General features: G+C 44.4%; 4 protein-coding genes across 7 annotated transcripts in view; 2 read left to right on the top strand and 2 right to left on the bottom strand.

The window, feature by feature from the left end:
• Positions 1 to 4: 4 nt before the first annotated feature.
• On the bottom strand, positions 5 to 3,196 carry LOC6582348 (Bardet-Biedl syndrome 1 protein homolog). Of its 2 annotated transcripts, XM_044009434.1 has the most exons (6): positions 2,930 to 3,196; positions 2,586 to 2,875; positions 2,285 to 2,520; positions 1,392 to 2,226; positions 829 to 1,338; positions 5 to 765 (listed from the first exon to the last, which is right to left on the bottom strand). In XM_044009434.1, exons 2-5 carry the CDS (start codon positions 2,863 to 2,865, stop codon positions 869 to 871), a joined length of 1,821 nt encoding a protein of 606 aa, XP_043865369.1. In that variant the 5' UTR covers positions 2,866 to 2,875; positions 2,930 to 3,196; the 3' UTR covers positions 5 to 765; positions 829 to 868. The 2 variants fall into 2 exon arrangements, with proteins under 2 accessions (XP_043865369.1, XP_032586762.1); XM_032730871.2 differs by having other exon boundaries at positions 2,586 to 3,196.
• A 93-nt stretch (positions 3,197 to 3,289) lies between these two features.
• On the top strand, positions 3,290 to 5,889 carry LOC6582347 (protein male-specific lethal-3). Of its 3 annotated transcripts, XM_015162403.3 has the most exons (7): positions 3,292 to 3,499; positions 3,647 to 3,825; positions 3,890 to 4,203; positions 4,276 to 4,543; positions 4,680 to 5,179; positions 5,244 to 5,328; positions 5,391 to 5,889. In XM_015162403.3, the coding sequence occupies exons 1-7, from the start codon at positions 3,398 to 3,400 to the stop codon at positions 5,440 to 5,442; spliced, it is 1,500 nt and encodes a 499-aa protein (XP_015017889.1). In that variant the 5' UTR covers positions 3,292 to 3,397; the 3' UTR covers positions 5,443 to 5,889. The 3 variants fall into 3 exon arrangements, 2 of the variants coding, with proteins under 2 accessions (XP_015017889.1, XP_002008050.1); XM_002008014.4 differs by having other exon boundaries at positions 3,890 to 4,543; XR_006357473.1 differs by lacking the exons at positions 5,244 to 5,328; positions 5,391 to 5,889 and having other exon boundaries at positions 3,290 to 3,499; positions 3,890 to 4,613; positions 4,680 to 4,817.
• The window catches only part of LOC6582345 (formin-J), a 35,288-nt gene continuing 16,081 nt past the window's right edge, over positions 5,666 to 24,872 (bottom strand). Inside the window, exons 2-12 of the mRNA XM_002008012.4 lie at positions 20,867 to 21,270; positions 20,617 to 20,791; positions 15,202 to 15,235; positions 11,890 to 12,037; positions 10,366 to 11,387; positions 9,941 to 10,291; positions 9,493 to 9,872; positions 9,121 to 9,432; positions 8,790 to 9,054; positions 8,544 to 8,677; positions 5,666 to 8,483 (exon numbers count right to left, since the gene is read on the bottom strand). Of these exons, the coding sequence (XP_002008048.2) occupies positions 6,379 to 8,483; positions 8,544 to 8,677; positions 8,790 to 9,054; positions 9,121 to 9,432; positions 9,493 to 9,872; positions 9,941 to 10,291; positions 10,366 to 11,387; positions 11,890 to 12,037; positions 15,202 to 15,235; positions 20,617 to 20,791; positions 20,867 to 21,049 (5,109 nt within the window). The 5' untranslated portion in view covers positions 21,050 to 21,270 and the 3' untranslated portion in view covers positions 5,666 to 6,378. The remainder of the gene's footprint in view (positions 8,484 to 8,543; positions 8,678 to 8,789; positions 9,055 to 9,120; positions 9,433 to 9,492; positions 9,873 to 9,940; positions 10,292 to 10,365; positions 11,388 to 11,889; positions 12,038 to 15,201; positions 15,236 to 20,616; positions 20,792 to 20,866; positions 21,271 to 24,872) is intronic.
• On the top strand, positions 15,534 to 16,736 carry LOC6582346 (trypsin zeta). Its single transcript, XM_032730872.2, has 3 exons — positions 15,534 to 15,852; positions 15,917 to 16,190; positions 16,257 to 16,736. Exons 1-3 carry the CDS (start codon positions 15,563 to 15,565, stop codon positions 16,617 to 16,619), a joined length of 927 nt encoding a protein of 308 aa, XP_032586763.1. The 5' UTR covers positions 15,534 to 15,562; the 3' UTR covers positions 16,620 to 16,736.

Genomic DNA, 24,872 nt, shown 5'->3' with positions numbered 1-24,872 from the left:
TTCCTATGCTGATTGGATCTCGCTGAGTCAATAACGAATAGTTCGTATGAGTTTGCACTTGCAGTTTGCTAGAAATAATATTGTCAATTCATATACGTATAATCGCAATCATAGAGCTAAGTATAGAGATAGACATGGAGTCACGTTATGCACTGAATCGATAAGATTAGCATAAATATTTTATGAGTGTTCATCGAATATGTTTTATCACATTTATGTAAATACATATATAAAACGAGTCAATACTGTCAGCAACTGAAGATAAACTTGACTTCCTATTTATGGTGGCTATGGCGCACAGTTCACAGTCAAGTCACTTTGATTTAATTTTGAATGATTCATGTCCAGACTTATCTTAGATCAGACAAACACTAACGGCGCTCACCTATCATACTTTTCCACAATATTAATTAATATAAAACCCAACTGAAATTAGCCTATACTGAGCAGACTTTCCCTAAATTTAAATTAATTAAATTGCATATTATTGGATGAGATTATTATAAGTAGAAGCCACACGTTTAAAGTTAAGCAACATTCCACACAGTTGCCTTGCATAATGGCCCGCCTTTGAGTAAGGTTTTGAACTCGCCAAGAAGTTCTCTAAGAAGCCCAAAGACTCTGACTTCTTGAAGTTATATGGACTCTTCGAGCAGGCCACCATTGGAGACGTCAACATTGATAAGACTGGATTATTCGATTTAAAAAAGAGCATGTATGAACCGCATAGAAGGCTTACGTCAAGGTCTACGAGAAGTATGTGCCCTAAATGATGAAGATCATTAGCAGCTAACCTTATTTTATGGGCAAATAAATTTAGCAACTTACCCGTAATAACAAATATTAATCACTTTATATTGAACAGCATTTAGAATGCTGCTTCCGATTGTGGCATGGCCACCACGGCAGCTATAAGTGGCTTCGCCTGACCCGCCTTCATTAGCATAACACGAATCTGAGAATTGTCGGGCGTCAAAGTGGCTGGTGGCAGCTTGTCCATTGCATCCAGCACAGCCATCACCTCAAAGTCTACGCGCAGCGGTATGCCAGGCAGAACGCTGGGCAGTTTGGCCACGGACTGCTGTATGGTATAATGACGACGATCCGCATGCAGCAGTAAGGCCAGATTTGAGGCCATCTTATACGTGGACAGATTCTGTACGGTGAGGTAGAGTCGAAAAACGGGTCCACTGCCGCACACCTCGGCAGCTAGTTTTACGGGTGCATGTGTTAGGTCTCCTGAAATGGTGCTCTCTGAGGAGTTGATAGCATCTATTGTGGCACGTGCGGCTGTGTGGCGTAGTCGCCACAGCTCCATCTGAAAGCTGCCGTAGCTAGCTGCATCAAGGCAGAAATTAAAATTGGTTTACTCAAAGATCCACGTAACTTACACTTGGCCTGCTGTTTCTCACGCGCCGCTTGCTCTACGAATATTGAGCTCTTCTTTGACTTGTCCAGTATGGATGCATCTCCGATCTTCTGCGGCACCGCCAAACCCTTTTTCGTTAGTGCAGCCGCTGATGTATCTGGCTCAAAACGTGTTATGCGTCGCAATATCTTTATAAATATTTCGCCACTTTCCGTTATCAGTGTGAGCACATGATCCTCCATTCCCATACGTCCGTATAGCATGCCCGCCACAGTCTCTGGGACCACGAGTTCGTCCACCATATAGCGATTCAAATAGAAGGCCACCTTTCCACCTTGAAGTGCGACGGCAACCAAGGTGACGCCCAGGTGGGTCAGCGGTAGGGGTAAAATGCAGACCGGCGCCGACTCCAAGTGCAGCTGATAAAGCTGTTTGCCTCGCTTCGAGCAGCACATATAGCGATGCTCCATGGTGGTTATAACGATTGTCTGATCAATGGGCAGCAGGAGCAGGCCAGTCAATGGGGTGGATAGCTTGAAAATCTCCTGACCCTCGCTGCTGGACTTGCGCAGCAGGTAAACTCCACCATTCCGCGTGCCCACCACAATGGAGAAATCTGTCTCATAGGTGCCATGTACCGAAATAAGGCTTGGCACAGCTGTCTCATAATTGCAAATAGTTGACTGATATATCAAGTTGAAGCCCTGCGGCTCCAACACATATATGTGGCCCGTGTCTGTGGCCAGAACCAAATGTGAAGGGGGGCTCACGTTGCTGGAAACTCGGTTCAGACAACACATGGCCACAATATTGCCGGTTCGACCTACAACAGAATCCTTGTGAGTGCTAATAAATGCCTAGGGAGAAATAAAGTTTATATATAATAATATTTAATTTAGAAAACACTTCTCTTACAGCACGCTCTTCCTCCGTTAGTTGCAGCAGCCGTTGAGTTTTACGCGACAGTTTGGCATGGTCCACATCCTTGAGTAACTGCAGCAGCCCTTCATGAGTCTCCGGTTTCATCACAGGTAATTTGCGCCACACCTCCAACTCCAACTCATCCGCATCCGTGGCTGGTATTGTGTATTTAAAGAAGGGCTTCAAGTGCCTATAAAACAGCACGGAATCAGCAATGGCCACTGCAATGACTGTTTAATAAAAAAAGGAAAGGTATATAAAGTTTATACGAACTGGTAAAGCCTAAAATGCTCACCCGGCGTTTTAGGTTCTGTTTCATCTGTGTAGAGACTTTCAATTGCAGTTGGTACGCCAGGTAGTGGTTGCTCATGCTTAAGTGTTAGTCCACGAAACACTTTAAGCTTGGCACTGGGCTCCTCGTCATCCTCTAGAGAAATGTCAGCTACTAATAGCCGCACGTAACCATCGCATTGCACGTCACTGAGTGTCATGCAACTGGATAAAGTCGAACAGAGTTTCGGGGTGTCTTCCTCGATGTCCACATGCAGCCAATTAGATGCCGACGATGTTGCCATACTATAAAATCTATTTTGTTCTCTATTTTAAAAATAATACGTTTATAGTCTGTAGAAAAATTACAATACAATGATTTGTTTTGGTTTTTCCTCCTTAGCAACGGTTTGTTTTTAAATTGCGCCAATGCCGTTTATCGACTATGAAATGTTATCGGCAAATGCCAGTAACAGCGAACACATACAAATGTTATCGGAAAATGTTCATTTTGTTAAGAAACAACATAAATAGGAAGAAAACCCCTTTAATAAGTTTTCTTTAATAATGTTTAATAAATTTCAAAATGATATTTATCTTGCATATACCACAAATTGTGCAATCATCACATTGGTTATTTTTCTAAGTGCAGAGCGTGATTGATGGGAACAAAAGTAGTTAGTGTTTGCTAGTTCACTACAAAAAGCTTTGCAGCCCTGGTTGTGGTGTATTTTGTGTGATTGGCAGAAAGAGGCAACGCGAGCGACGCGATTGAATGCAAACAATAAATAATAATATTTTGCCATAATAATAGTTGATGTCATTTATTCAAAAGTGATGACGACGCGAGAAGACGAGGTTCAGCTTTTCAACAAGGGTGAGAAAGTCCTGTGTTTCGAGCCCGACAAATCGAATGCTAGGGTCTTGTACGATAGTAAGGTAACCCATGAACACAACCCACACACACATACACACACACATACGCTCACGCATACACCAACAACGTTTCGAAACGTCAAACACAAATGCGAGAACGCGAGGTGATTGCTTCGATTTTTCACACCGAAAAAATTGTTTATTCTTTAGGTTTTAGCTGTGTATGAACGCAAGGACGCCGATAATAAACGGTACTTTGACTACAAAATCCATTTTCAAGGCTGGAACTCATCCTGGGATCGAAATGTGCGCGCCGACATTTTGCTAAAAGACAACGAAGAAAATCGTAAACTTCAACGTGAGCTGGCAGAAGCCGCGCAGTTACAAAAGTGAGTGATACGTGCGCACGTGTGTGTGTATATGTGTGAATAACTGTTTGTTTACAATTTGCAGAATTGGTGGCTATTCTTATAAAGACACCAAGACTCCGACTTTGCCACCCAGCAAGAAGAAGCGTTTGACCAGAGGTGTAAACGCTGAAGATCAGGCATCAGAATCCTTGAACACATCGTTGGCATCTCAGCCGGCGACTCCACAGCACGAACTGCCGGCACAGCAGAAAGGTGGCGCCCGCATGCGGGATGGTAGTGGTAATCGTTCGCGGGACAACAGTAGCGGTCGCAAAGGCCAGCACGACAAATCTGGCACTGGCGGAGGTGGTGCTGATGTGACCATGAAGGACATACGCAAATCCGGCCGTACGGATGGTGAGCGAAAATCTGCTAAGTCTCAGTTTGATTTGCAAGTCTCACCTAAAGATACGCATACAACTGATGCAGAGAAACGCGTCCATCCAGAGGATCGTGTGATGCTGCGCATCAGCGAACGGCTGCGCGAGTATATGGAATACGACTATAATATGGTTTGCAAACTGGGGAAGGAGCATGATCTGCCTGCCCGCATGCCCATCATCACCATCTTGGAGAACTTTGTGAAGCAGCGAGCCGTCGAACTGGCCATTGGAATCAAGCAGGACAGTTCGAGGGCACGCAACACACAGAGTCGTAATGCGCGCATGGAGCGTGAGTACGATCGGGTAATGTCCAAGTAAGTATTAGGTTTGGCTTGAATCAACTCCCAACTAGAGAGAATCCCAGTCGATTGTGTGATTCCAATTGTGAGTCGTTCTCCGTTTTGTATTATTTAATCAGCACTCATTGAACTCCTTAACAAAATTCTCCAGTGTCTGTATGCTCAAGGAAGTCGTGGATGGCTTGCGGATCTACTTTGAATTTCATCTAGAAGATCACCTGCTCTACAAAGAGGAAAGGGACTATGTTCTTAGCAAGCTTCACGACGACATATCAATGTATTCAAACAAGCTCGCAGCCCAAGCCAAGGAGTATATTAATCCCAGCATGGACAATGAACTCATTTCAATGGATGGCAGTATGAATGGCACAAATGGAGGCGATGGCACCATTTTAGGTGGCATTGAGTACGAGAAGCAGCTACAAAAGTGCCTTCTATACATTGTGAAATGTAGTGGAAAGAATAATATGGCTCATGCCTATGATCAGCGAACCTCCCCCTATACTGCTGCCTACAAGCTGCCAATGGAAATGCGTGGCTTCCTCTGTGAGACATTTAGCTGGAGTCTGTTGGCTAAAACAGACACACTATATTTAGATAGATCTGAGAAATCTATGATATTTGGTGCACCACATTTAGCGCGAATGCTGGGTGAGTGGTGGAGTTAATTTACATTGCAGATTCCCTTAATTTAATGATTATTTTCCTACTGCAGTTTTATTGCCCGCATGGCTCAATGAGTCGCCCATATCGAATGAGAAACTAGAGATTCTGATACCACATCTCAACTCGTTAATCAAGTAATGAACATTTGTATGACAGCTTTGTTACAGTTACTAATACTGTTTCTAATTTATTTCAGTTACTTGGAGAACCACAAGGAATGGTTTGATAAGCAGAATTATTGTAAATAATGTCCAAGAGAAATATCCCACCAAGCAATATTAGAAAAGTTTCTAGTTTGTTTAGTTCACAATTAAAATGTAAGACACGGCATTGACATAATTATTTAAATATTTTATTTTATTTATTATGCACTTAAAGCTTGTTTTTTTTCTGTATTTTCTTTTAAGAATTTAATTGTCATTTGTTCATCAGTATGAATATCAATACCTAAATCAATTATGATTTCGGTTGTCTTTTTTGTTTGTTTTCTTTTTACTACACATCTGTAATAAACGCGCTTCTATAAAAAGAACTTTTCTACACATGTATAATCGAATAGTGTCTAAAACTAGATGTTAATGTTAATATGGAATAGAGAATTTTAACTTGTAATTCTAAGTTAGAGTCGAGTAGTTTTACTAACTAGTATATTTCTTCAATTTTTTTGTGCTCAAATACAGATATATATTTAAGGATTTCAACAATCTTTTGTCTTTCTTAAGAATTAGAATGTAAGAGGTCCATGGAAACGATGAAAAGTGTACAAAAAGAAAACTTTCGCATTGAAACACATTTTGTGACGGAGCTCACGGCGCACCTGTTTCTGTTTACCTTTGGAATGTGCTGAAAATGATCATCATTATCATCATCGGACCCTCTGCTGGACCCTCTCTAAACTAGATACTACTTGGTGTATAACAACTGCTCATAAATAACTCTGGGAGCTAGGGCTTCGGGTTGTTGTGCTACGTTAACAATTAAATGGAGTAGTTTGTGCAAAATCCTGCCTAGAAATTCGAAATATTTTACTTGTGTATTTATCTTTTGTTTTTGATGTCGTTTGCTTGGACGGCTTAGATTATATGCATTTTGTAACTTGTCTTTGTTCTGAGTTTGTAAACTTGGGACGTTAACTTGGACGATGCCTCCTATTCCTACTCCTCACTCTTCCTGCGTAAAATTGCTTATTTCTGGCGCTTGGTCGCGCTGCTGGCCGTGGGCCGCATAAAGCTGCTCACTGATCGGTTGCGCGGCTGCTGGGAATTACTCGAGCTGCTGCTGCTCTTGGCCTGTTGATTCATCACATTCTTCACCAGCATCGCGCTGCGTGCGGCTGTCAAACGAGAGGCGGGTGCTGTGGCTGTGGCTGCAGTTTGGTTCTCCTTGAAGCTAGTGCTGTTGCCCAACGGCTGAGCCTGGCCAGAGCGTGGACCGGCCGACAGCTTGCTCCGCACGAGTATCACACTGGGACCCACACTGGAGCCACTGCTGCTGCTGCGGCTGGCGGGCACGCCACGCCCACTGGCTGTGGGTCGCGCATTCTGCGCCGCCAGTGGACGTTTGCTGGGCGATGAGTCCACCGAGACGGTGGCGGTGCGCTGCACTGAGGGCAGACGTCGCACCACAGTCTGTGTGGATGCGCCGCTATTGATGGAGGATCGCGAGGAGCGTAAACTGTTGCGGGAGCTACTTCGCTCCACATCGCGCTGTTTCGCATAATTGGGCGTGAACTGTGGAGGCTCGTGTGGACTGCGCCTTACGCCCGTCGATGAGGATGAACGTACCGCAGTGGGCGTGGCACTCGGCATGTGGCTGCCATTGGGCATACGCAGTGGCCGGCTGGCCGAGAGGCTACGCTTGGGCAGAGCAGCTGTGATCGTTGCCGCGGCTGAGATTTGGTTTTGTGACTTGTTGCCGGATTGGGACTGTGAAGGACTGGTGGAGCTGCCCAGCCGTCTCGCCTGCTGCAGTCGGTCTGCCAGGCGGCTGCCCATTGCACTGATGCTGGTGGTGCTGGTTTTTTGCTTGGACAGCGGGCGTGAACGTTGGGCGGGCGCCTCATTAGCCTCGTTGCAGGAGGAGTTGGTGCTCTCACCCTTGCCATGTGAGGGTGTGTCTGAGACCAAGCTCTGTGTCTCTTCGAAGCCCTCGTCGTTTAGTTCGTGATGTCCGCTGGCATTAAGTTTCAGCTTGCTTGGCGTCAACTCACGTGGCGGACTCCAAGGTCGCTCTGGTGTGCCCGTTGGCGATTTCAGATTGCGTATGGCCTCTCGCACATCCTCCTGGTTAATGGAGCTGATGTGTCGACCCACCTTCTCCAGTTTGGTTATGGTGCGCGCCTTCTCCGGCTGCGGCTCCTCCTTTGGCAAACGGCGCACCTCACTAGCGCTGACCGATTGCTTGATATCCGGCGTAGGCATAATGAGCTCCTCATTGCCGCTGCTGTAGTCTGTGGGTCGCTTGTAGCGACGCGTCCGCCTCGCCAGAGCATAGCGGTCAAAGTGACCCGGCGCATCCTGCTCATTAGCTGCTGCGTTGGCGTTGCTCTTCTCCTCCGGTATATGCTTTGGCTTATCCGTCATGCTGACCGTGACCACTGTGCTGGTGGGCGTGGCCAGGACGCGTCGTGTCACTGGCGGCGTCTCAATGTTATCCGCATCGATTTCTTTGGAGGAGGCGGTCACATACTGCGACTCATTGTGACTCTTGTGATGATCCAGCAGATTAGCAAAGGTGTCATCCTGCGTGGGCGACTTGGGCTCAACACGCTTCACCGGCTCCGGCTGCAGATCCATGCTGGACGGACGCCGTATATAGATTTTCAGGCAATCTGCAGTGCCACCGCTGTCGCCCAGCTTTTGTATAATGGACTTGCGGCGATCCTCCTCGGCAATCGACTGCAGAGGACTGGTACTCTGCGCCTGCTCCTGCGAGCGTTGCCGCCGATATTGACGCAGCTCCTCGGCCGTGGTTAGATGTGGTTGAGCAGTCTGCGCTGTTGTCGTCGCATCCGCTATGGCCTCAATGTTACCCACCACGTCTGTGTGGTCCAGTGTTTGGCTTGGCTTCCAGTCTGCATAGACGCGTTGATAGCGCGCTGGCTGCTGCTTCTCCTTCTCCTGCTTCTCCTGCTCCGGCTCTCGCCTGATGTAGCTGCTGCTGTGGCTGTGGTTCTTAGTTGGGTTAGTGATCGTCGTCGTTGGCGTTGACGCCGTCGTCGTTGGCGTCGTTGTTGCTGTTGTTGGCATTATCTTTTCCTCTGGCAATGGATCCAGTTTTCGTTCGTTTTCTGTATAGTATTGAAGCTGGAGTTTTAGTTTCTGCTTGGACTTGAGCTGATATCGCTTACCAGTTTCGTTCTCGAGCGATCGCCGATTCGCATTAACCAGGCGACGCTTCCGCTTGTATTCCTCGTTCTGTTTCTCATCGTTTTCGTTTGACTGCAGCCAAGTTTCGATCTTCTGTCGCCACTCACGGGATATCCTGTTGAATGGTATTTTATTGGTATTTATTTGGTATTTTCATATTATCATATTATTTAATTTATATCGATTTAGTCTTTAGTTAGTTTAGTTAAGTCCCTGGAAATGCTTACCTCGGTTTTGCATCCTCGTGCGCTGCGGGCATTTGCGGTATCGTTGGGCCATTGCTGATGGGCGTATTGGCTGCCGTTGTGGGCGTGCCCGTACCACTGCTGGCTAAAGGCGATTGAATGCGGTCCTGCTGCTGTTGCTGTTGCTGCTGCAGCAGTGGAGCTGGTGAGCTGGCACGCTCCCGATCAACACCAAAGTCAATGTTGAGTATATCCGGACGCTTGCGACTCGAGCTGCCAGAGCGTGCACGGCGTGCCCAGGATCGATCTGTTAGAATAGTAGAGTTAGCCAATATAGCAAGCAGAAGCAAATATAGAGAGAAGGGAGACCTACCTAGACTGCCGTAGGCTGCCTTGCGATCGCGACTGATATGACCGAGGCCGTCGTGGCCATGCGGGCCGGAGCTACGCAAATACTCCATGAGGTCATCCTCACCGGCCAGCACGCGACTGGGACGACGTCGTAGGCTGCCATTGGGCGTGATGTCTGGCGAGGCGCTGTACTCCTGCTCGATCCGTATGAAGCCGTTGTTCAGCTCACCCGAGCCCAGTTGGCGCCTGCTCAGCGCGGGGCTGGCGCGCGGATCGAACAGCCCATCGCCCAGAAACGAGTCCGAGTCGGAGACGGGCGTGCCCGCTTGACCCACTGCAAAGGAAGAGGCAACTGCTATAAGAAGAGGAAATAATACGAATGACGGCCACATACTTTGCTTGGTCCTTCTGGCCAGCTGTTCCGCTCGAATTCTGTTGCGCTCCTCCGCCAGCTTCTCCTGCTGCACACGCCGCTCGTTCTCCTTGATGGCCTGCCTGAATTTATCACAGAAGCTCTGAAAGATTTTGAAGCACTCCTCCAGCTTAAACGTAGCCGCATCCTCGCAGAAGAACTCGGCCAATTTGAGACGCAATGATTCCACCTGCTTCATGCCGGCCTGCAGCACGGCCACCTCAGACTCCGCGGCCAGCAAAAACTCCGACATCTGCTGCTTGATGTCCGCATCCGTTGTGGGCAGCTCAATCTGCTTGGTGATCTTCCTGATGCGGTTTTCCAGCGTGGTAATCTCACTGTTAATTTGCTCCGTTGTTGTTCTGTGGACAGTTTAAGAGGCATTAGGATTTAAGTATGTCTCCTCTAATGGATTGGGATGTTCACTTACTTGCTGGCATCTTCGAGATTGCTCAGCTGTGTGGTGAACTGCAGCAGCTCGGGATTGCAGCGCTCTGCTTGGATGGCCACAAAGTGTATAAGATTCATGCCCGGCTTGTTGGCTCGGATATCAGTTAGCTTCTGCAGCGACGATAGCTTCACCCCGGCCGCCTTGCCCGCATAGCCGCCGGCGTTGAGGAAATTGCCAGCAACGACGACCATGTAGAGCACCTCCTGCAGCAATTTGTTGTTGAGCAGATTGTCGCCAGCGAAGAGCATGGCATTGATGCAGGGCTCCAAATAGGCCATATTCGCTGCAAACTCTTCCTTGAGCAACATGCTCTCAATGCGCAGCTTATAGCTGTGGGGGAGAAAGAGAAAAGGGTATTTAATATCAGGTTCCAAGGTTCCATTTCAGTTGGATTAACCACTCACTTGGGCACCTCGAGCAGCTGGAGCAGAAACTTCTCGGCACTGCCCAGACGCGTGCGATCTCCATTGAAGCTCTTCAGCACTTCCAGCTCGTCCATTTCGGGCAGTATCTTGAGCAAGCCCAACAGCCGCTCGGCGCCAATCTCCTCGTGCGCGCCATGCCGTATCAGCTGGATGATGTCCTGACTGTTGCTGCGGAACTGCCGCAGAAAGATGTTGACATTCAGGCTGCGCTTGCCGTCCAGCAGAGTGATCTCAGTGCTCTCCTTCTTGCCCTTGCGATCTAATGTGTCCTTGCCATTGGCGCTGGATGGCTTGCCGTTCTTATTTCTGGTCGGAATGGGTGAGCCCTCGCCGCTGGTGGGCTGCTGGCAGAAGAGACCCTCCATCTCGCTGAAGTCGATTTCCATTCGATTATTGTCCCGGTGCACGTTGGCCATTTTGCTCCAGATGTTCTCCTTGCCCAGCACCTTGTTGTCCGGTATCTTGTTCCAGTTGATGGATCTCAGTTTGTACTTGGACTCGGGCGTAACCTGCTGTGGCAACAGCGACACCGCCGGCTGCTCCGGCAGCGGAGTAGTCGGACGCAACGATGGCGGTGGCGGCGGCGGCGGCAGCCCCGCATTGCCGTTCGGCGCGGGCAGCGGCGGCGGCGGGGGTGCGGCGCCGTTAACTGTAAATGCTGCGGGTGGCGGCGGCGGCGGCGGAGCTGGTGCAGTTGGTGCAGGTGGCGCTGCTGGTGGCGCTGCTGGTGGCTTCGCCACGGCCACGGCCGCGTGTGGCTGTGAGGGCTTCCTTGTCGGACTGCTGGCATCGCTCGACCGACAATTGGCGCAGGTGAATTTTTGTGAACTTTGATGGCGCAGCAGACGCACTGCATCATCGGGATCCTCGAGTAGTGTGGCGCGATGCACCAGCCGCTCAGTCGTATCCCAAATGACATCGCTCAGCGGGTCCTTCGAATCGATGCGCAGCAGATGTTGCAATATATTGAGAAATGGCCCCTCCTGCGGCTTATCGGCCACCTGGCAGTCGGAAGAGATAGTTAGATTTGGGTTTGGCTTAGTAGAAGGAGGTGGAACTAATATCATTAATGTTAAATCTACTGCTCAGCTGAACTTGAGAAGTTCTAAGAATTTCTTTACTTTAAGTTGTATAAGGACTTCTACAATTATTCAAATTCTGTTTCCGGCTTAAATGCATTGTAGTTGCCCTGGCCTTTCGCTAGATGGCGCCAACACACATTAACTTGAAATTCATTGGGTTATATTATAAATAAGCTCCCTTCCGTATGACAGTTGACATTTATCCTCGATTCGCGTGCAATGAGCACCTTGACAATGCACCCTCACTTAGTTCAACTTGGGCATACGCTGCGTATACTTAATGTCCATGCTCATGCCCGTGCCTAAGCATATGCATATGAATAATAAGTATACGAGGCATGTGACAGCGCAGAGTTGACTGTGAGAGAGGGAGAGGGAGAGGAAGAGAGAGAGAGAGAAATTAATTAGAGCTGGCACTCACCTGTCGCAGTATCGCATAGAAGACATCAAGATGCGAATTGAGATTGATGCCATCGGGCGCCTGCAGGCTCTGGGCCTCGTCGCATTCCTGTTGCTCCACGAACACGTCCAATTGTACGATGATATCGCCGACACCCTGTACGACTTTTCTGCAATGTAGAATAATGGGTTAATCTCTGGCCACTATGCTAATTGGAACAGCAATTGGAATTGGAATTGGAATGGGAATTGCAATTGCTATTGCGAAATGCATTGCTAATGTGTCGTCTGGTTCATTATTCAAGTGTCAATTAGCAATTCGCCATTCGCAATTTGTTTTGCCTGCGCGCGACAATTGTAGGGGGCATTAATTGATTTGTGATTTATGTGATATTTGTTTTCGATTTATGGCACAAGTGGGCCACAAGTAGTTGCAGCAACAGTCCAAATCTGTGTGACCTGACATTGAGTGTCTGCTCAGTGGCATAGCCACAGCAGGTTGCCAAAACACACACACACACACACACACACACACACACACACACACCGCACACACACACACTCACTTGAGATTCTGCACTAGTTGCAAGGCGGCGCCACTGTAACGGGACAGCGAGCAGCAGTACGTGAGCCGTCGCTGCAGCTGCAAGGGCAATGGCAGTGGCAACCCGGAGGCCGACTCTGTCTCTGACTCTGACTCTGACTCGGTCTCGGACTCGGCTGGCAGTGATGACTCCACGTTGCCTGCCTTGCAGCAGCCTTGGCAATCACAATGCGACACAGCTCGAGGCGACTCACGGCGAGGCGACTCGTGGCGAGGTGAGTCGAGGCTCGACGAGACGACGTTTATAGCCAGGCGCCGCCAGTTCCGACCATATTCGATAGACTGATAGTTGTTGTTAGGCACTCGTGTCCTTGCTCCTTTTATGGTGTGTCAATTGATATCCATAAACTGAGTGGCACCTTTTTTAATTGCTTTTCAATTGTGTTGCTCGTGACACCAAGCAGCGAGCAGCGAGGCAAATGGCAAATGGCAAACAGCAAGTGGCAATGTGTGAGGACGAGACAGGACACTGACGGCTGACGGAGCTCAGACCAGACGGAGCCAAAAACTGGACTGCGAGAGCAATTCGCTTTTATTGTTGTCCTTGCCAGCCACGTGCTGCGCGCGCATTGATTTCTCCATAGCCAAAAAACAAAAACAAAACTGCATGAAGAAAAAGTTGGCTTGGCAACTAGGAGAGCCAGGCCAAAAGGCTGAAAACTCTTCCGTTCTTCTTTTTGTTTTCTTCTTTTTTTTTCGTCCCTGTTTGAGTCTCTTCTATTTTGACGAGACACTTCGTCAACAACATCGGCTCTGCGTGATGCGCTTTGTTCTTTGTTTTGGCAGCTATTTCTATTTTGGCTCATCGCGGAAGTTTTACCCGGCTGACACGATATGCGGGTGCCAAATGTCGGTGTGAATAAAAGGAAAAGCGGAAAAACAAAAAAATCGAACTAATGTTAAGGAAGTTAAACGAACTAACACGGCAAATTAAAGACATGAAACGCTGGAAGTAGCTAATATAACATTTCAGTTGAAATTCGTGAATGAGGTATACATAGATAGCATATATAAGTATATATAATGTAAATTCAAATTTACATTTATGTACATTATTTATTCCTTTACTCAATTCTTTATCATTCTTTTTTATATTTTATTTCCAAACTTACATCAAATATACTTAAAATTCTTTTTTAATTTTTCACTAATGCCTCAGCTAGAGTTCTTAACTAAAACATCTTAAATTTATAGACAGATTAGGCCGTCTTTAAAAGCCGCTTTAAAATGTAAATGCTTTGCCGTTTTCTTCTTATGCTCCTCAGCAATTTATTTCCATTTGATGCCTGACTGTCATTTCATATGTTTACAAATTATTGGTATTATAGAAAATCGCTGTTATTCAATATTGATTGAACTTAAGATTGATTAGAACCCATTGGACGCGACGGCAATTAAAATCCGCTTATAGAAACATAGCAGCTTCCAAGCTACGCAGATCCGAAAACTCAAATGAATATCTATTTATTTATAGCACCTCTCGAAGACGCTGCTAGAGGGGGGCGAGTGGGGGGCAGGGGTCGCTGAAATCAAAGCGCTGCTCGGCTGAATGAAAACGTTTAAAGCGATTTGTAAATTTGAAATAAATTAAAACGCGCAAGAAACTACGCATTTAATAAAAAACTTTTCATAATAATGCCACATCCCAATAGAGGGGCGCTAGCGGGGCGATGGGAAAAGAGGCGTGTCAACTGCCATAAGACAAAACAAATGGGCTTCACTTGGCCTCAGACGCAGAGCCACAAGACAAATGGCACAGAACAATCAATTAGGCATTTTGTCTCTGACGAGAGCTGTAGAAGCTGCCACAGTGAAGCCGCAGAGGGGAGGGGGATGTGATCGGGTGAGCCAGAGGGTTTCCATATTGTTATTGTTCATTTTTGGGCCTGAACTATTTGAAAGAATTAATTGAATTTGTCTTAGCTTTATACGAAGCGGCAAATTATTGTCAACTTGGGCCCAGGCCCCATTTATAAACCAGTTGTGCGGCTCGATAAGGCAGTGAGGGGCGAGGGGGCAGCCAGCAGCTAACTAATTGATTTATTGTTGACTAATTAAATATTGAATTAATTGCTTGACAGACTCAACAAAAACAAAAACCCAAAACAAAAAACCGGCGCAAATTATTTGCATAAGACCCAAACACACAAGCCACAAAAAAAAAAAAAAAAAAAAAAAAAAAAACTGAAAGAAGAAGAGTTTTCGGATTGTTGTCGATTTTGATGGATGTTTGACAAGCGTCCAAATCGGCGCAACTTGGCCACCACACTTAAACGGCCGCTAATAATGGCCCAGCTGGGAGATGCCCAAGCGAAGCTCCACTTCGCATACCATGTGAATTTCATTTATTTTTCTTTTTTTGCGACTAGACCTTGATCTTGCCTAGTTGAGAGATGCATGCAAATTAAAATGCTTATTCGATTCGATTGCCGAAATACGAGTGTATTCACATCGTATTCACATTGGATTCGCATCAAAATCAAGCAAGACATTTTAAATTGTTTGTGATATTCATTTGGACTATGTTGTTGAGGTTGTTGTTGCTGTTGTTGTGTTGTTGTTGTAGTGGGTGTGTTTCAGGGTTTCAGTTAACAAACATTGCATAAATTGTCTAGATTCAGCACACACACACACACACATAGGCATAGTGTGGGTGCCTGGCCATGTCTTTGACTAACATTTGCCATCCGCTAGAGCTATGTTAAGTGGTTATTAAACCTAAAAACTCACCTTAGATTGTTGAGCAGCGGCAATAATTTGAGGCCTGCAATGAAAACAACATGGGAATAATAAGTAGTATTCAGTGAATCAAGCTAATATACAATTATATATCAGCGAAGAGGTATTTAGTGCTGAAATGAATGAAAATTGCACAGAAAGAGAGAGAGAATGATAGGCATTTAGCAAGAGCGAATGCAACAGAAGAGGAAGTCTAGAAACACTTATATCTATTGCATAGAACGGGGTCAAATTACTTTTTGATATTTTGATAGGCTATCAGAATTGCAGGCAGGGCATTTATTCATATACAAGTTGAATATTTAATTTGATATAGTAAACTATTCTTCCATGTCAAGCAACCACTCGATCAATGTCATTCAAATATTTTGTACTTATTATGATTTTTAGAAATTTGTTCCTTGTTTTACAGATTTTGCTAGTATTGTCAATAGCTGTTGGCCTGAAGGATTTAAATGATGTTGGACGTGTTAAACGACTAGCCACGCCCACTTACACAGCTCAGTCCGTTAGGAATACCGGCAAGTATGTGGTGTCCATCAGATCGCGCACTCCATACAAATACTTTGGGGATAACCATTACTGTGGTGGCTGCATCATATCGCCCATATTTATTCTAACTGCCGCAAAATGCGTGATGAGGTGGATAATCCAGTTATCTATATATATAAGTACGTACTCATCCAAATATTTGCTTTCGTTGAAGCACTCAAAAGGTGTTGCGTCGAAGTCGCGTGATGCTGATCGTTGCTGGAGCACCCAATCGGCTAAAGATGTTCGCGGAGAGCCGGCATATCCCGGTGAAGACGATATATGTGCCCCAGAACTACACCATATTCAATACCAATGACATAGCACTGCTGAAGACCGGCTTGAGGCTACCCACAAATAATTTTCGCATTGGGATAATAGGGCTGCCCATCGGGCCGGCTGTGGAAGGTCTCTACTACAGATCCATGGGCTGGGGACGCGTCCTGAAGGTACATCACCAAATCGAAGGCGATTTCAGCTGATTCCCTCTCACTTTATCTAACACTTGTTTGCAGGGCGGCGCTATGGCCTCTAGCATCCTCTTTATCGATGTGATGCTGCAGGATTTCGCCACATGCAAGCGACTGATTGGCCCATTCACACCGGACATGCTATGCGTTGGCAATCTGCACGTTCGCAATCTGGACGAGCATCCCTGTTTGGGTGATGCGGGCGATCCGCTCATTCTGAACGACACGGTCTATGGCGTAGCTACCTATGGCCTAGGTTGCGGTAATGATAAATATCCATCCGTGTATACGAATGTCTGGTATCACATGGATTGGATCAGGGCAATTATGTCACGTGGCAGTAGTCAAAAAATCCAATATCATCTGATTCGTGTTTGGCTCTTACTTTTGCTTTATATGTGCGGATAATTGTCTAGAACCTGCTACATATATATTTGATTTTTAGTTTCTTAACATAATTTTTCATTTGTGAGAATTGCAGTTATAAATCTGCATATAAAAATATTAATTTAATGTTGAAATGAAGCGAAATATGTATTTTCAGAAATCTATATATTGAATTGAGCCAAGGCAGCTAAACTCTGCTATTAATGATGCTAATTCAATGCATATATACACAAGTATATGAACTTTATCTCGCGTACGCCTCCTTCCGCCTGTTGCATGCCTTTGCAGTAAAAACAATTAGAATTTGCATGAACAGCTTGGCATTTGCAGATTGAACTTTGCTAATTGAATTTGTCAACAAGACAGTTCTTAGCCCGTGCCCAACTCCCAATGCTGACTGGTCACTGGGGGTATTGGGGACCTGATCTAGCCGCCCAGTGTGCAGCAAGAGTCGCTTCCGGTCAAGCTTGTTTTTTGTGCGCTGTTTGTTTCTTTCACTTTGTTCGCCTCCTGCTTTTATTTGCGCACAGACGTTATTTTGTTGTATTTGATATGTGGCTGCTTGTAAATAAATATAATAAAAAATTAATTACAAAAATGCTCGTGAAAGTCGCCTCGTTGTAGCTTCTGTGTATCGCTGCTGTTCCACCCAATCCCCTGGTTGGTCTGCCCACCCAATGTTCGCCTTATTTGGCGCCTTGACGTTCATAATTTTATTTTACGACTTTGTTTCGTTGTCGTTTTATTTATTTGAAATTGAAAACCATAAAAGGCACACAATTAAAATGTGAGTGTCTCTGTTTCTGTTTTCTGTGTAGATGTGTTGAAAAGTTTCTTTGTCCGGCTATTGTTAAAGCATTTGGAAAGTCTTGGAGGTCTCTTGAGATCTAGAGAACCGATCTAAGCGAATTCAGCTGCCATTGCTTATATGCCCTACAGCCAAGGAATTCGCCAAACACGCCCAAATAACCAAACGTAATTGTTTAATAACATGCCATGCAACAAGAAATCAAGTCAAAACTTTAAGACTAACCGAAATAAAGGTTGCAATTGGATGTTGAAAGCTGCGTAATACTTGCTCAAAGAGTTTTCTATATATATTTACTCATTGAATTTTTCGAATAGAAAGATTGAGGCGTATAGAAGATCTCTCATATTTCAAATTAGAATTGCTATATCGATATGTATTGCAGCTGTAGTGGTACTTCATCTTCTCAACTGATATTCATATTATTTTTATTACATATTCAATTTTCGTATTATATATATAAATATTTTATTACATACATATTTCTTAAATTAGTATATAAATATTTTTTTTTTTTTTTATTTAATAATCGAATTGCTATTACATCTACACAGTTCTGAATGCAGGAATTTTATATTTAAAAACTGTGATTGAGAGACGAATAAATCTTAAGCCGTATTGTTCCAAAAACTAATATACTCTCATGACTTTACACACGAGTGCAAATAATAAAGCAGAAATTGAAATTAAAATCAATTCGATTTGAATATTTGTGTTTGTTATACATACATGCATATATACATATATGTATATTTATATATATTGTTATAAGCTGTTGACGTTTTATAAATCAATTGAAATTGAAATTTGCCAGCCAGCTAAATGAGAAAATTGTTAAATAAATAAATTTATGGCGCGTTCACAGCCGCAACAACTTCGAACTATGAAAAACTTTGCGTGCCAAAGTGGAAAATCATGGGGCATAAATCAGTAAATGCCGCACAGCCGGCAGCGATGAACTTGACAGATGACATACAGCAGATATGCTGGCCATACTCTGACCGGGTCTTGCACGGATTCCGCCTTTAAATAGATCTCAAGAACTCTAGTTTTCAACAGAGAGAGAGAGAGAAACAGCGAGATGTAGAAAGAGAGAGAGAGAGAACTGCTGAGCCGATAATTGGACACTTAAATGGCATTAGCAGAACTCGCAAGATCTTTGAATCGCATATTTGTATATATGCAAATATTTGCATGGAAACTCTAAGATTCTTACGTGGCGGCGGTGTGGGAGGGCATTTGGGCGTGGAGCATGGAGGCCAATGGCCTTGAAACTGAATACATCGGCTCATTGCCAAACAAAATGCGGCCGTTGCTTGTCAAATGTGTCGCTGAGGAATGTACATGTCGATATGGCAACTGCATGTGTGAAATGTCCTACCACAAAAGCCCCTCCCTGCACATACAGAAAGATGGAGAGAGGGAGGGAGAGAGGGAGTGAGAGAGGGAGCGAGAGATAGCGGAGCAGTTGAAGTGCGTGACTTACATTTTGCTGTTGAGATTTCGTTTTTGTCGCAGTCGCTTTATTATATTCTTGTAATGCTGAAAAAGCGCAGCTCAATTTATTTTAATTAAGAACAATAAAAAGCCCCTCGCTCCTTCTCCCTCTCCCTCTCCCTCTCCCTCCCGTTCTCGCTGTCCACCGTCTGCCCATTCGGAGTCGCTGGCAAGTGCAGCGCTCATCATTCAACGAGTGCTCCCCACATTCGGCGCTGCGCCTGCGCACTCACGCACAACTGCGCTCAATCAAAGTCATAAGAAGCGGGCCTTCGGAGCACACTGAGATGGGGCTGGAGCTGCAACTGAAGCTGGAAGTTTGCTTTAACGGCGCGGGCACAGTTCATGAACTTTGCTCAGGCCGGCGCGCATCGTCGCGAGGGGCGGTTCGAGATGTCGGGCTGACAGGATGTGAGCGCGTCCCTTGTTTGTCAACAACTGGCACAGAGGCGACTTATTACATTTTAACTACGTGTCTATGTTGTTGGCATAGCACAGCAGCTCTCTTCAGTGCCACTCGGACAGAGTGGAATTAAATAACAATTTGTTGTCGTCATGCAGTGCAGACCCTTGATCCCAAATATATGCACACATGCATAGCAACATGTTGAAAATATCATTTTTATGTGACTAGTCGTAGAATATTTCACATATTTCTGTTTAATATTCAGTCATAAAAACTGAAATTTTCGGGGGTGCCGCAGAGCCAAAGCTGCTGACTTGCTTGTAATGAAGATATTTAGATTTACAACGAATTTCGTTAGCATAATCCAAGTCACGCTTGTCACGTTTTTCAATTAGTTGTGTTCTAGTCTATGCCCTTTTTATGAGTGAATTCTCATTGGCGAAGAAAGCTGAGTCGGTCAACAACTTTGGAGACGCACCTCTAATCGCCGGCACGTGCTAAGGTTACTCAATTGGATTGCGTCAAGCGACAAAGGCGATTTGACGATTGGACGATATGCGGCATGGCTAACCCGCTGCCGAAACTATCATTATCCACGACCCCCAGAGCCAACAACCGCTCGAACCTAGAGCCCCGAGGGTCGCTGGCGTGGCTGTGGCATGCAGTTAACCAACTCCGTCTGGGCATTTGCCAAGTGTGGTATAAGGTATATGGCATATGGCATATGGTCAAGGGCAGTGCCGATCAGCGGCGCCGTCAGCGGATCAGCGGGCACATCAATCAAATCAATGAAATCGAAGACAGCTAACAAAGCACAAGAGGGCAAAACAGTTGACTCACAAACAATACAACAAAATACAACAAAAACAATAACAATGCAGAGAAGGGGCACCTGGAGGAGGTCGGCTGATGACTTTTTGTGGTTGGCCTAATGTGTTTATCATGATGGCCTTTTGGTTATCAGCATGAGCGGCCAGTAAAACAAAAACAAAAGCCGAAGTAAAAACTAAATAAAGAAAGAGTTCTAAAGGAAATGAAATGTGCTTAAGAATACCAATATTTAGTAATTTAGTAAATATAAGAAATGAATTAAATGACTGATCTGAACTAACTAAATCTATCTATAAAAGCAGTATCTATTTAAAATGTATCTACAAGAGAACTATCTGTATGGGAGATATAAAATTATCTATAAGAGTAGTAGTATATGAGATGCATAAAAGTATACAGAGTTGTATCTATAAGAAGTTTTTTAAAAAAAAGCATCATGCATATGAGTCGTGTCTATATAGTCTATAAGCACTTACCTATAAACTCGTTGCGTATGCGAATGCGATCCTGCAGCCTTGGCTCCGAGATGATGACGCAGTTGATAAAGGCCAGCAGTGTACCTAGATAGTCCAGAGGCGGTGTTGCAGCTGCAGTTGACTGTTCCAGCTCGTTGATGACAATTTTGAAGCGATATCGTTCCTTTTTGAGATTCTAGACAAACATCGAATGGCGGTGAATAATATGAAAAGGTCTTCGCTGTGTTGCTGCTATAGCCAGCGTATTTACCTTGTAAAACTCGAGAGTTTCGATGGCACGGGCATAGCCGTCGGGGCTGTAGGCGCAGAGCGCGGACAGCAGCTCGAAGACCTGCTTCTTGACCGTCGCATTCTGCGTGTCTAGGGCAGAGCCCAACTTGGCAATGTAGTCACGATTTTCGACTATGTAATCCAGGCCGATGCGTGAGTCCATTTTGTTTGTGGTTTATCTGGCTATATAATCGGTGGGCTACTTGGGGGAGTTTTGGGCGGGGCGTTGCTCGCCGTTTGTCACGCCGTTTCGGACGCAATTCAAACGATTGATTTGTGCGGCTAGTTACAAAGGTTCTCGGTTCTTGGACTTGGACTGGGTCTGAAGCCGCATTGAATACCTAAACAGTTTCTGTCATGCCGAACGCCTCTCGTGCGCTGAATCTGAAAATATAGACGGGAAAAAAGCGTTGCCCATGAAAAATCAATTTCTGATTGCATTAGACACATTGAGTAAGGGGCCTGCACCCCACGATGGGGTAATCAATTGTGGGTCGAAAGCCCTCTGCTGGCCCGCGACCCTCCCGGCTCCACATTTCCCATCTACTTTAAATGCCGCCAGTGTTGCGCTCTTAATTAATTTACGATCTTGACTTCTGGGCCGTACACCCTCCGGGCGCATAAAGTCCATAAATTCATTTTGGTTAATGCACCGCCAGAGGGCGCTGCCAATTGTTTTGATTTCCCCCCAGCCCCGATATTGACCGCCAAAAAAGTAAGCGCAAAAGGCAAAAGCCAAGATCAAAGCGGGGCACCCGTCACTCGGCCACTGGGGCTCTCGTTCTCAATCTAAGCCTGGGTTCCGCCTTCAAGATCGGCATCTCAATTACGGCAAATGATCTCGTTAATTTGTTTACACTTAAAGCATGCGACGCCTTCGATTAGTTGCCAAATGATATAGTCGAAAAGTGCACAAATCGCCGACAAAGTCTGCCATTTAAGTTCTCGCATATTAAACATATTCTGAAAGCTCAAGCCGCAACAACAACAATAACAACAACAGCAGCAGCAAACAACAAACAAAAAAGGCCGATAAAATGTTTAACATTTTTGTTAAGCGCTGCGATCTCGAGTGGCACTTGAAGCTATTTGAAATTATAATTTGTATGTGCGCTAAATGCTCATGTTTTTTATTTGTTATTAAATCAGTTGTTGTTACTTTTTTGTTTGTATATTATACATATTATATGAAAGCTTAGACTGCGATTGACGTTGGGAACGGCGTCGCTAATGAAATCAAATGAAATGTCATAAAATAAATGGATAGATATTATAACATGACATCCTTTAGATATGCCCATTTGATATCCCAAGTGCTCGACGCAAAACATTTCCGATACGATAATCCAATACCTGACAATGCCTTAAAAAATACATTATATCTGAGACAAGATTCTGAAAACAGAATTGAAAACGAGTTCTCAATCAAAATGCCTGATTTTTTTGCAATCTTTTACTGTCATATTCTTTGGCTGTCTTTCTAATTGAAATTCTAATGAATATTTAAAAGCATACACTGTGCTACACAATTGAGTGGGCAAGGAAATGAAATACAATATGAAAATACGTAATATTAGAGATATATAAATTATGTAAATTCTTTAATAATAAAATAATAACTTTTATATTATGATATATAGATCATATTTGAAAAAACATCATCTTTGCAAAATTTTTCCATTTTCATCTTAAATTGTTACATATTTTGGAGTTTTTATTTTCAGAATGCAAATATACGATTCAATTTAAAGTCAGGGATTTTTTTATTAAAAAAATCTCTTAATTATGTAGTACAGTGTAGTCAACCTGTTGCTTAAATTTTGTACAGACTAATAGGCTAGTCAATTTAGCCCAACACCCGCACAGCAGCCGATGCTCTCTTTATAAATATGCATTAAGAGTATATATGTTTATATAGATATGTCTGATACATCGATAAATTAAATGGTTATCGGTCCAACCGGTTCCATTAGGCCCAGCGACGTACATAGTTCGCCGATCGAGTGTGGTCAGATTGCAGGAATATTTATTGTCAATTTGTTTTATGCAAAGCAGAGCAGAGCGAAAAATGCGTGTTTAATTGAAGTGTAAACAGAGTTGGGCAACGGAAATGTATGGGAACAGCACACACACACACACACAGACTCTCGCACACTCACTCACTACACCATTCAGAAAATGTCAACTAAAATGTTAATGAACTCGCGCGCTAAACGCTAATTAGAATTTTGTCAAAGGTGCAAAGATCTTTTCCTTTGTCGGTTCTCTTTTTTTGGTTTGTTTGCCGTGCGGAGTTTTTGCTTTTTTTCACCAACATTCTTTTTCTGTGTTCAATATATTTTTTATTTTTTTTATTTTGGAGCTTTAGCCTCGACTCATTTGTCTTGGCTTAAGGCTCGACTGGAGACAATTGCGGGGCGTTGACAGGCGCAAATGGCTTTTGTCATAGTGAAGCGGTTGCCGCTGAGGCAGCGCGCCTCGCCTCGTATCTCCTCTCTGTTGCGCCGCTAACAGCCGACAGGTGGCGACACGGTGTCGCCGTCGCCCGTCTATAAAATGTCAACCACACATATACATGCACACACACACAGACACACATACAAATTGGCAGGCGCTGAGATTGTAAAATATTTTCATCGTCATCGCCTCGCTCGAAGCCAAGTTAAAGTGCAAGTAATAATTCACGAATTTCAAAACTTTTCAAATGCTCAACGAACATTTGTTGTATGTCGATCTATCAGTATGTCTCCCTCTCTCTCTCCCTCGGTGAGTGTGTGTGGCTGTTGTCGCTTTCAATGTCTAGCGACATTTTAATAATGAATGCTATGTATAAATTATGCTCGGGCTCTTTAACACGTTTACACGGCTGCTGCTTGATGTGATTAAATGTTGTGCAAAGTGCATTTATATTTGTTGTTCGGATATCTGAATGTCGTCGTTGGGGCTTGTCCACAAATCAAGCATACGCCACGTGGCACACTTGACAACAGTCTGGTCGAAAAACAGAAAGCCGAAAAAAAATGCTGATCAGTTAAATAAATCTATAAACAGCAAACGCCAGCAGCGACGTCGACTGCAGCAGCGCAGCTGGCAGAATTGTGGCAATAAGCGCAAGGTCGATGTTGTTGCTGTTGTTGTTGTTGTTGTCACTGCTGCTGCTGCTGTTGCCGCCCGCTTGCCGCCTGTAGCAAATTGTAGCAATTGGGTAGCTGCAGCCTCTTCAAAGCGGCCGTCGAACGTTTTCTATTAACAATTTTCTACGGGTGTGTCCCAAGCATTTTATTATTATTATTATTATTTTATTTCCAATTCAGGTGTTGGTGTCTGCCGTTGTTGTTGTTGCTGCTGCTGCTGCTGTTGACTGCACAATTTTCATAATCTTTTATTGAATTTTTACGAGCTGCAGCCGGCAGCCGCAGCGAATTAGCATTTTGATTTGTGCTCCCACAACAAACAAGAAACAAATATGTATATGTGTATAAAGCATTAAATAAACGGTCATTGAGCAAAGTGTTTGTACTCAACAATGGCCATAACTAGCTGTTAACTGATAAATCTGAAGTCTATTTGATTGAACAACACACTAGATGTATAAAAAACATAAAACTGCAACATTGAGCGACACAATGGCACCAAATCGCACCCTCAACATACATACATACATCAACCGGGAAGGTCTTTGCAGTGGGGGCCAGTTAAATAGCATTCGAGATATGTTCAAAACTCTTGACTAAATATTTAAACATATTTAAAATTGCATCATAATTGGAGAATAGGAGCTGTAGCATTGAATGGCAATAGAAAAGGTAAATAAAATTGTACAATAAATAAATATTAAGAAAAACACAATTTATATGTAAGGCACTGAGGAGTAAGCAGCAAGAGAGGACATAAAGCAGTAAAAGAAAACCAAATATTATCAAATTAATGAAGAGAACCCTACGTAAAAAGTAGCATATAAAGTAGTAGAAAAATAATGGTGTGAA

Source organism: Drosophila mojavensis, unplaced genomic scaffold (assembly GCF_018153725.1).
Source record: "Drosophila mojavensis isolate 15081-1352.22 unplaced genomic scaffold, ASM1815372v1 contig_74, whole genome shotgun sequence".
Taxonomy (NCBI): Eukaryota; Metazoa; Arthropoda; class Insecta; order Diptera; family Drosophilidae; genus Drosophila; species Drosophila mojavensis.
The sequence above is the reverse complement of the archived record's forward strand: the minus strand, read 5'-3'. Positions and strand labels throughout refer to the sequence as shown.